At 39.9% G+C, this 12290-nt stretch overlaps 1 protein-coding gene across 1 annotated transcript in view; it reads right to left on the minus strand.

Annotated features, from left to right (window-relative positions):
- The window catches only part of NEK10 (NIMA related kinase 10), a 233142-nt gene that overhangs the window by 20050 nt on the left and 200802 nt on the right, over positions 1–12290 (minus strand). The window contains exons 33-34 of the mRNA XM_045903905.2: positions 12145–12245; positions 2659–2769 (exon numbers count right to left, since the gene is read on the minus strand). Of these exons, the coding sequence (XP_045759861.2) occupies positions 2659–2769; positions 12145–12245 (212 nt within the window). The remainder of the gene's footprint in view (positions 1–2658; positions 2770–12144; positions 12246–12290) is intronic.

Raw genomic sequence — 12290 nt, forward strand, 5'->3', positions numbered from 1 at the left:
GGTATGAACCACCACGAGCTTGTAATTATCAGAGAAGGGGAACATAGCATTTCTCACAGGAGAATTTAATCTGCCTCCAAACAACACTGAACAGAAGGCTAAGTCTATGCCCCCTTGAGTTCCCTCACCCAGGCTCCCCGAATGCCCTCTACCACGCCATTAATCCCTTTCCACTCCCCAGACCAAGGACAGCAGGTACGTGCCCCCAGAGGTGCTGCCACTGTACAGGGAAGGCCGACAAGGCAGGTGGGGCCATTCTAACAAAAGAGAATCTTTTTTCTATCAGGAGAGACAAGAAACACAGCAAGGAAGGGATGCAAACCAGTAAACCTCAGTAACAAAAGAGCAAGTGATCTGCTTTAAGGACATGCACGGTGGAAGATCAGCCTCAGGGGAAGAGTTGGAGGCCCCTCTGTGCATGGGACAGCTTGATGCGGGCACTTTCATCTCTTAAAGCTGGGGTTTCTGTCAAAATAAATTTGTGTACAAACTGGATTATTCCGCATATCATTTTAATAAGAATATTAAAACCTAGCAATATGTAATATTTTCATGGGATATTTGAGCCTCTGTCTTCCTAAAACATATTTATTGGTACTCATGGTACAATATGTAAATATCATAAAACAAATATCCACAGTCTCATCCACTTGTTTTGAGCTCCTCGAGCTTTATTTCTTGGTCTGATTTGCCAACACAACCTGTGAAAGAAATTGTGCTCTTTCATCTCTGATGACGCAGGGTTTCTGTTTTGTTTACCTGCCGCTGTCTCTCTTTTCCCATCTCCTGTTTGTGTAGGTGCAGACATCACGGAGGTAAGGCAACAGAGCAAACACACTGTTTGCATTTCTTATCAAAGAGCCCATCATACTGCCTGGATAAGGAGTACATTTATGCTTAAGACTAGATCCATGAAAAGGAGAAAGAAACTTTAAAGAAAAAGTTCATTGGCCACATGACTGTTTCAAAGTTTAAGTGGATGATAAAATATAGATAGATAGATAGATAGATAGATAGATAGATAGATAGATAGATAGATAGATGATAGATAAAAATGGGAGCAGGCCCAAACTGCTTGGGTCTCAGGTCTTTCAGGGACAGGAGAAGGGGAGCTTGTGACCACCTCCAAGGGCTTATGGAAATGGCTGCCGGCCAGGACAAAGGGATTTCCTATCATCAAGTGGTCCTAATTAGGGACAAATAATTTTCCTTCTGTCTGGTTGATTTAACTTCTTTGTGATTTAGTTTTTGTGTGTGTGAATAGAAATATTGACTAACACCTGAGGTCTAGGAGATTATAGAATGTCAAAGATGGAAAGAAGCTTAGAAATACAGTTGGCCCTTAAGCAGCACGGTTTTGAACTGCATGGGTCCACTTCTATGTGGATTTCTTACAGTACAGTACTATAAATGTATTTTCTCCTCATGATTTCCTCAGTATCTTCTTATTTCTAGCTCACTTTATTGTAAAGAATACAGTATGTAATATATAACATACAAAATGTGTGTTAATCCCCTAGTTAGGCTATTGGCAAGCCTTCTGATCAATAGTAAGCAGCTAGTAGTTAAGGTTTTGGGGAGTCAAAAGTTATACAAAGATTTTCAGGGCACCTGGTCGGCTCAGTCTGTTAAGTGTCTGACTCTTGGTTGTGGCTCAGGTCATGATCTCATGGGTCTTGAGACCAAGCCCTGAGGCTGGCTCCACCCTCAGCGGGGGTCTGCTTGAGATGCTCCTCCCTCAACCCGCGTGTGCTAATGCTCTCTCTCTCTCTCTAAAATGAATAAATAAATCTTTAAAAAAAAGATTTTCAGCTGTGCGGGAGCAGGGGATCAGTGCCCAATCCCCATGTTGTTCAACGGTCAACAGTGGTTCATTCCACCCTCGTAGGTAATCAAAATCACAGCTTCAGATGGTTAAACGACTTGTTCAGAGTGACACAGCTCAATTTAGAGGTTTGTTGGAGAACATTCTAATAAAATATTGGAGTATAATTCTCTTTAAAAATGCTAAAATATATTTTTTAATTAAAGATATTTAATAACATTTATTCTTAGGAAAACATGCGATCGTACCAAAAGAACTTTCTATTAATCTTCTGAGGTGATGGCCACAGAAATAAAGGTGAGAAAATCAGAGGCAAAGACATCCTCAATTTCGTATCATATGCAGTGCCATGGTCTGAATGTTTGCATCCCCTTAAATTCCTATGCTGAAACCTACCCCCCCAGGTGATGGTATTGGGAGGCAGGGTCATTGCAAGGTAATTAGGCCATAAGGACAGAGCTCTCATGGAAGTCCTCTTACAAAAAGTGCCCTTATACAGAGGCCCCAGACAGTTTCCTTGCCTCCTTTGCCATGTGACCACAGGAGAAGTCACAAGTCCGTAACCGGGAAGAGGGCTTGTACCAAACCTGACCATGCTGGCACCTTGATATTGGACTTCCAGCTTCCAGAACTGTGAGCAGTCTCTGCCATTTATAAATACCCCAGTTTATGGTGTCTTTTTTATAGCAGCTTGAAAGGACTAAAACAAACTAGGATAACATCCTTTAATAGAGGATAGAGCTTAAAGTACAAAGCGGAGAAGGTGTAAAATGTAACTCTTCTGATGTGTTTTTGTTAGCCAAAGAAGAATTCCTAGATGTCAAATACTGTACCTTTTTAATTTCAGATTTCAAATTGCAAGGGTTACTCTGCTGGCTGAAGAGGGATTTCTTGAATCTCTCTATTACCCTTCTTTTCAAATTGTGGTGCAAAGCTGGAGGAAGCTGCATAAAATAAGAAAACAATTATTATAAGCAAATTGTTATCACTGCACAGATGACTCCCAGGAAGCATTTACTGAGGGTCAGTGTAACAATATAATTCAACAGGACTAAATAAAAATATAAATTTTACTCCAAATAGCATGACGAGGTGTGATAATTTTTCATTCCACAATCCAGAAGAAATATATTACTCTTCTCTCTCTCAAAAGGCTGCTTACATTTATCCTATTGCTCTTTAATTTTATTGGTATTATTTTTCATATAACAACTAAATTACACATATAAATTGAATTTGGTAAAGAAGAGACTTCACAAGGAAGGATGTATTCTATCAGATGTTTAGGTGTTTACGTCATGCCCAGAATTTTGCTAAATACCCTAAGCAAGGCCCTTGTCTTGAAGGATCTGATACTTTAGAACAGGAAGTACATATCTGCATTACTACCTAGTCAGATGTCTCTCTGTGAATGCTCCTGAATATTCACATGGAGAGAGATCAGATGGTAGGGACCAATTTTGTAAAGAAGAAAAGAATGAATGAGTATACACTGGGGCTGGGCCAGGATGAGTTGGGTTTAATAACTTAGTAGAAAGTCACTTTAAAATCTTAGAAAATATGGTGATTGGATGAAACCGAGGATTTAAAAAAATTGATTTTGTAGTGCTTTGCAGTTGAATTTATACAAGGACACCAAAGATTCTGAAAAGCACAGAGGGATGAAGTTAAGTTTGGGAGAGGGAGAAGAGAGCAAAGAAATAGCGCCAGAATGATAAGGGGCCTCAGAGTGCAAATAACATCTGGTTTGTTTAAAATATGAAGAGGACCTGGAAGGAGACGAAAAAGAACCAGTAAGAACAAAGATGGCTAAGTGGGAAGGAAAACGTGGTAGTAGGCGCTCTCAATATTAAAAGCAAAACCAAACAAATCAAACAAATAAAAAAAACAAGAATATAATTCAAAGTTCACATCAAAAGAAAGAACAATGTGGTAGTGACAATTATTGACCCATCCAACTCCATTTTTCTATGCTCTCTTATAGTTTAGGTTTGGTGCCATGTGACTACTTTGGGCCAATGAAAATGATAGATGTCACTCTGAGGACGAAGAGATGCAAAGCCAGTATGCTTCCTCCATCCCTGTCTACCCTGGGCAAGGAGCTTGGATTCCATCCACTCCAGATGGTACAGCCATAAGATGGAGGAGGGCCACCTGACCTGTCTAACTTCAGCTAAGTGAGACACGAACCTCTATTGTATCAAGCAAAGAGATTTCAGGACATATCTGTTAGTATGATATAACTTACCATATCCTGGCTAATACAAGAAATGTCTATTCATTCAAGCTTCATGAAGCAGGGGAATGTATAAAATAGGTACTAGAGTAATGAATAGGGTCAATGGAGGCTCACAACTGCTGATTTTATAGCCAAAGGAAAACTATTCATCAGTCTAAACACAATAGAATATGGGGTCCATTAATAAGCACTGTAATGCCATAAACAGAAAAACAACATAATTGAAATAAGTTTTAACAATGCATCTATAATCCTACTCAGTCCTTTGACTTTGTTTGAGTCAAAGCAGGCTTAATTGCAGAGGAACCAAGACTCTACTGGAAGGTCTGAAGCCCTTTAGTATACTCTCAAAGGTTCTGTAAGTTGACAGCACTGAATCTCTACTGAGCTCCTTTTATGTCAATACTATAGCATTCTTGTACCTTGCTCCAGATGTAATCACTCTCCCTATCCCAGCAAATAGTCATAATTATTGCTGTCCTTTTACATGGAATGAAAAGGGAAATAAAGAAATGTGGAGAGAGAGAGGGAGAGAAACAGAGAGAGACAGAGAGAGATTTCTTGGCATTCCTGAGCAAATAGTTGGAAGACAGATGAGAAGGAAAAAGAGCATACATGATATATGTGTGCATGAGAGATTAGCAAAAGTGGAATGAGTTTAACTTAAGAGGAAGACCAGACAATGAAGGGAAGGGTTATTTGCACACTTTCCTAGCAAGGGAATTGGTTAGAGAGGAGGAGGGATGGGAGAAGCGCCTGGAGATACCTTTTGGGATTTGGTAATTCCCTACTGTTAGACCCTGGAAGTAGCCACTTCCCTAAATCAAACACCAGAGGGCAGTGTTGGCCCAGGACCGTCTAGTTGCTGCCTTGCATGATTCTGATTGCCAAAGAGAAAGGCAGAAGCAAGCCTTCTCTGATACACCTAATTGCACAGCCAACTTTGAAGGCGTGAAGTACCAGTGGGTCCACAGGTTCCTTAAAAAGAGACTTACCCCAACACTGGCAGCTATCAGTATCAGATTACTAATTCAAATATTCTTTTTTTTAACATCATTTAGTAGATTTATTGTCAATATGCACAGTATTATTTAGTTGGGTTTTTTTATTTTATTTTATTATGTTATGTTAATCACCATACATTACATCATTAGTTTTTGATGTAGTGTTCCATGATTCATTGTTTGTGTATAACACCCAGTGCTCCATGCAGTATGTGCCCTCTTTAATACCCATCACGAGGCTAACCCATCCCCCGCCCCCTCCCCTCTAAAACCCTCAGTTTGTTTCTCAGAGTCCATAGTCTCTCATAGTTCGTCTCCCCCTCCGATTCCCCCCCTTCATTTTTCCCTTCCTACTATCTTCTTCTTCTTCTTTTTTGTTAACATATAATGTATTATTTGTTTCAGAGAGACAGGTCTGTGATTCATCAGTCTTACACAATTCATAGCGCTCAAATATTCTTAAAATTCTTGCTATTCATTCAACTTGATAAGCCTCTTGTTAACTTAGAATTGCTTTTATTGCTCCTGATTGCTTGAATTAATTCTCATAAAAGCTTTCTTGGATAAGTTAACAGTCAACTAAAGATTCATACACAGGGCAGTATTAGAAAACTATTTTATCTTCTTGGAAAAACTGTCACTATAGACAGCACCCACCTTTAAAATTTTCATGAAGAATTTAAAATTTTACACAGAATGATGATTCATGCATAGTTCAATTGCCGAAGATGTATGTTACTCTATTATATCTAAGGACTATAATACTGAGACTAGAATATTAATACCTGCGATTTGTATGTGCCAGTTACTATGATTACTCCTTTATGTGCATTATGTCACTTTTCTCCCCACAATAAACATATAAAGCAGGTACTATTTTATAGGTAAGGAAATCAGAGTTTAAAGACATTATGTAACATGCAAAGATATTTTCTGAGGTAGTGTGTCTTTTAACACAACCATTATCCTAGAGCAAACACCACCATAGCATTACTACAGTTTAGCACTTTATGAACACCTCACATACTTTATTTCCTTTAGCACAATAGCCCCATAAGCTACCCAAATATTACTGATAAAGGAACTGATTCTAGAAAAGGCGAGTCTCTCAACGCCACCCATCTAAGAGCTTATTTTTTTGTTTGTTTTTACTATACCAAAGCCACAACAGAAAAAAATGAAATCTGATCTCTATGTTCTATCTATCTAAAGACACACTCTCTAGTGTCTCCAAGAATATGTCAGCAGACCATCAGTAGTTGAGAGGATGCCATTTGAAGTGACTTAAATAATATCTTACTATAAAAACAAAATATTTTGATATATTACTGCTTAAAAGATTTCCCTAAATGCTAAATATATACTCAAAGATTATTATCAAAATAAATACACAAAATGTAAGCTTCTTTTAGAATTTGCAAACCCCAAAAACACGAGTGCACTTAGATACATGGCTATACCCTAAATTCTATTTAATCTGTCCCCCTTGCCATTAGGAACCAGGAGACCCAAATAAGAGAAAGTAAGGATGGTTCTAGTTTCATCTATCACCACTGCTGAAAAAACCAGTATGTTTCACTGATGACAGTAGGTATTATAACTTCATCTGAGGCATAGCACATTGCTGTTCCCAGCCACATTTTTTTTGTTTTGTTGGCAATAGTTGAGGTTAAGATGGCAGTCCAAAGGAGATCCACATAAACTCCCTGTTCGTTTTCTAGGAGACAGATGTTTAATTTTTTTAAAGTTGCTATATGCTGATTTTCAAAGCATTTCTTTAACAAAGCAATCAAATCCTAAGTACAGAATTAAATCCAGAGTTTCAGTTGGCTGCGTGGGTCTTACCTAAGCAATCACACAAAAAGACTCGTACTAAAAGGTAACATATGTACAGTGGTCACCTTAGGTGCCCAAAGATCGATTTTGGTTTCCAGCAATGGAAATGAACCAGTGATTTCATTCTCAGCTGACTGTTTTAAGATTACAATCTCAGTTTTGATAAAAACAGAGGTCAAACCAATGAAGACAGCATAAGGATTTTAACATCCTGCCTTTTAAAATAGTTGCTTTTAGATGATTTCCAAGATCCGTCTCCATGGAAACTGGATAGGAAAGGCCACCACCGGCCAAAAGTAAGCAGTTTCCCCTGTAAGGTTATCTGCAGTTGTCAGGAGGGACCTGGCCCTGCGATTCAGGGCGGCTATCACAGCCTAAGTCTGCAAGGGAGTTTGACTTGGAAATAAACATGCAGACAAGAAGAGTTGTTCATTTGCCTGTTTGTTTGTTGATTCAGGTTTACTTGCAGCAATTTTCCTTTGTAATTAGTAGACACAGAAAACTGATCTAGGTCTTTAACCTATAGCAAATATGATAGTATTATGTTTAGACTTTTTTTTATCTCCTTTATTTGAAAGGCATTGACTTGGATTAGCATTGTAATTTAAAGTTCCCCAAAGGGGAAACATCCCTTACTATTTGCAATGTCATAAACTTTCAAGTATTCTGGAAATACATTTTAAAAACCACAATGGTTACGTCTGAGCTTGTAGCAAGGAATGCTATCTTGCCAAAAAATATGAAATCATTTGTTATGCTGGCAGTGTGAGAGCATAATAATAAGATATTTATAATCATTTCATTCTTGCTTTAACATACTTTGAAATCCAATAAGGAAATGGAATACAGCCATTAAAAAGTTTTTTATTATATAAAAATTAGCAAGACAGGCATATGGAAACTATATTTAAATTTCAGAGCCTATTTTCTCTCAATTTAGTAGTTAAGCATTGAGGTAACCAATAAGCTATTTAAAGTTATTTCCTTAACACTCAAGTTAAGAATGCTTCCCCATATTTCTAATTCAGCATTTAAATGGAAATGCATTTTTTTTAAAGATTTTATTTATTTGATAGAGAGAGACACAGTGAGAGAAGGAACACAAGCAGGGGGAGTGAGAGAGGGAGAAGCAGACTTCCCCCCGAGCAGGGAGGCGGATGCAGGGCTCTATCCCAGGACTCCGGGATCATGACCTGAGCCAAAGGCAGACACTTAACGACTGAGCCACCCAGGCGCCCCTGGAAATGCATTTTTGAATATGTTTACTCAATAGAGGTATAGCAGATTATGTTTTGATTTATTAGCCAATTTTCCACATCCCCCTCATATTGCTGTGGACCCCTTCATCCTCTTTCATTTAATCAGTAGACAATTCTGTGGGATTGCCTAAGGGAAAGGCTGACAGCAGAAAATGGAGGAAAAAATAATCAATTTCAGACTCGAATCTCAGAAGGCTAGCCCTCAGGGTGATTGAAAAGAATGCCTGATTTGGGGGAAAATGTGACAGATAAGAGCCAGGCCTGGGAAAGGTCAAAGGGAAAGCTGTGAGAACTCAAGAGGTGGGCAGGTCCCAAAGGTGGAAGTCCCCCTCCCCAGGCTGTGTGCCAGCCTCCCACAAGTTGCCTCTCGGCTCCAGATCCACCCTTCAGCGCCCTGCATGTGATACTGGAATTTCTCCCTTGACAAGATGTTCAGCTCCATCAGGAGAGAGCACTGGAGGGATGCTGGAGGAGGATGGGGTTTGTTTTTCTGGTTCCAGGGATGCTCCTGCCTCGCCTCAGTCCCGCAGCACTGAGTGGTCAGCTGTAGTGGGGACCCCATGGGGTGCTCATCCCCAGGCAACTTCAGTGGGACCAAGCTTGCAGGCAGCTTCCCAGAATGTTCCATGGAGCAGCACCTACCAGTGAGCAGCCTCCTCTGGTCCCATGGAGGGCATTTCCCAGTCTAAGCCTCATGTGCTGATTTCCAGAAAGTTCCACAGCAAGACATCTCACCATGTATGACTTGCCCCAGTCCCCCAGAGGAAGAAGGCTTCCCTGCAGGTTTCTCTAGCACAGCATCTCAGTGGATTTCTCCGATCTTTCCAATGAGTTCTGGACCTCAGCCCAGAATGTGGTTTTCCTCTTCTATTTTGCTCCTTTCTTGGGTGCTCTGCGCCAGCCTTATAAGTAGCGACTTCCTTATCTGCTCTTCCTATATTCTTTAGATATTCTTTCCCCCTCCTTTTAAAATAATACCCTGTTATTATTAATAATTTTTAAAAAATTCTTTATATTAAATCTTCCCTGTTGAAATTACCATGTGGTTTCTGTCTCCTAACTAGACCTTCACTGATACAGAGTGTTTCCAGGAAGGTCCCAGAAGAAGGACCCATACAGATGGGATTTGGGAATTGGTTTGATGGTGCCCTTGGAAGTGAGCCCAGTGCTGAGTTTTGCCATAGGACCTAGGATGCAGGTAACCCATGGCATGCAGTGGCATCACAATTAATCACGGTCTCACCGAGGTAAAGAGCCAACTGAAGCAAGTGCCCTGAAAGTTCCTGTGGCTGCCACACCTGGCTGCTAGGCAGTATGAAGACTACAAGGATTGAGTTAGGGGATGCATTCTTCAAAGTGCATCCGAGCACTTAGAAAAAAAATGACAAGCTTGGGTCCTTTAACTCTCAGTTCAAGTCATAGGCTAAGACCCAGAGAGATTCCATGATAGCCTTAAAAGAGCCTGTAATTTCTTGCTACCACAGCCTGATACAGCTGATAATCAAATACAAATATAATTGGGAGGGTTGTTAAATTACAATGTCAGTTAAATGCACACTGTGCCAAGTTTCTCATGTGAAAGTTAGGAAAAAGAATGGGATCCTAAGACTTGAAATAGGGACATTTTGCTGGATCCAGATAAAACTGACAATCTTGAAATTCAAGTCATCCAGAGCTAGTATTGCCAGCAAAAGAAGCTTGTCACTCTGTGTCTGAGATGTCAAGCCTTCTTTGGCTTGAAAACTCTACACCAACCTATCTGGGGCAGATGAAGAGTGATATCTTAAAAAGGAATGCTTATTCCTCGTAAGGCCCCCAACAATTAGGCTCAAGTCCATTACTAGGGTCATAACTCAATATGATTCTGGGGAACTGGTACACACTATGACTCAGGAGGAAAAAGCTTACCCATCAAAAGAATCGCAAGACTTTGCTATTATATATCAGCAGCAACCCAGAGAACATGCGTGGTAGCTTCTAAGGGTTTTAGGCCAAGAACGGTGAAATACAGCACTAGATCAGGCTGAATTCATTCAAATGGGTGCTCTTACTAGAGAGTTCAGATTTCATGTGTTAGTCGTGCAGCTGAAGGTAACTGCTTAATTGGATGGTGTACTACAACTTGAACTCAATGGTGGCCTATGTCTAGTGGGGATAAAATGCCAGAGCTTCCTTGGTATGTGGAGGAGGGAATTCAAAGGCTCAGGGAGACAGGAATGCTGGGGTAGATTTACCATGTATGACCTGCAGACTCACTCCCCAATTATGTTCAGCAAGAACACTCAGAAGCTACTCCTGTCACTAAGGCATTGAGAAATACATTAGAGAGGGGAGAACCAGCATCCTTAAAAATGTCTGTGGTTGCTTTCCTTTGTAAACCAGGTACAACACTGGAAGTATAGGATTCCAGTGGGGATGATGTGATCCCATAAGAGCAAAAGCCAGTGACAGCACTTAACTAACAGTGACAAATTGGGAGTATTTACCATAAAGGGTGAGAAAGATGTACTGTTAATTAGGATGCCTTGGCCCACAGAGATCTTTGGTGGTGGTTAACTGACTAGGGTGTTCCTGGGAAGGAAATAGGTGGTCAGCTTACTAGAATATCCCTTCATCTAAATAACAGAAAAGAAACTCTAGGCCTGATAGAAAAACAAAACAAAACAAACAAACAAACAAACAAAACTGACCTGAGTTGCTGTTGCCACAGTGGAGAGTCACAGCCTCTCATACAGTTTCTAGACTTCAGTCAATTCAAAGACCCAAAGCCCTTGATTAGTGGGAAAGCTGGGATCCCTTTAAGAAGGGCCCAGAAACACTGCTGTAAGTATACACCATAAATTTTCCTCCAAGCCTTGCCCAAAGAGACCTGCAGCCATTTATTAGAGTGACATTTATTAGACATTATTATTATTAGAGTTCACTGGGGAGAAAGAAATACACAGGCTTCAGAGAAGACTGGACACTGGTTGTAAACTGGCACCAATTGCTAGTTTTATAATGCCACTGTGGTACACCAGTTGGCATGTATCTTTTGTTTATTTGCTTGCTTTTGGGGGGAGGTTAAGTGTATTAGCTCAGTATGACTTATAGTGGGCCCAGTTGGTCCACTGGCCTGGTGGTATTTCTCTTTAGTACTTGAAGGTATAATGGAATTGCCACAATTGGCAACTGACAGGATGGCCAGATTGGCTCTCTGGATCTTAGACTGAGGAAATGTTTATATGCTTTGCTCTTTGATATGTCTAAGTGCATAGAACAGTAGCACTTAATCGTAGACACCTAATAATTGTATGTCAAACGAATGAATGAAAGAACTGCATAAGATGTGCAATCTTAAGCTCCAAAATACTCGTTACTTTCTTGTCCAAATGCTTACACTTCATCTACAAAAATTTCTTTTCTTATTAACAATAAGACTTCGGTCAGCTTTGGTAAATGAATATTCAAGTTGCTTATCATTAGACAGATTTCTGTATATAATTAATAGCCATTTTCTAACAGTGATTGCTTCCCTAGTAACAAGAGTCACTGAGATTTAGAAATAGGAAGTTTTAATAATCTCAGACCTTGTGTTTTCATTTCTTTTAGATGTTCTAGTTTTAACCCAGCATCCTCAGGATTAGTGAGTGGTCACTACTTTTCTTTCTTCTTTGTAGTGAAGCTGTGCAGAATCCAGCTCTGTCCCCACTTTCACCTCCACATTGAAGGGCCATTTGTGTTGAAGTTTATTTTTAGTGGGACACTGACAATGAAAGAATAGGTTAGGAATCACAGGGGAAACCTGCCATATTTGCTTTTTTTTGCCCAATGACCTTTCCAGCCCTGCTGCTAAGCCAAAATGTTCCCGAATATATGTAGTTGGAGAGGATAAAAATTAGCATTCATTCCAAGTGAAAGTTCCACAAAGTAGTATTTCAACAATATTAGCATCAAACTCGTACTTAAGATGAAAAGGAAATAAAAAGCTAGTACACTGACCTGTGTGATATAGATGATTTTGTGCAGCTGAATTAAGATCTGCTGAATAGGATCAGTGATCTGTCGTACTTTCCTCTGGGACACAGCAATCCCTGCAGATGCTGCGGATGATAAATTCTGCAGTTAGTCAAGATCCTGGTTTTCTC

Source organism: Mirounga angustirostris, unplaced genomic scaffold (assembly GCF_029215605.1).
Source record: "Mirounga angustirostris isolate CCGP_5_RB_7025 unplaced genomic scaffold, mMirAng1.0.hap1 SCAF_1, whole genome shotgun sequence".
NCBI classification, from domain to species: domain Eukaryota; kingdom Metazoa; phylum Chordata; class Mammalia; order Carnivora; family Phocidae; genus Mirounga; species Mirounga angustirostris.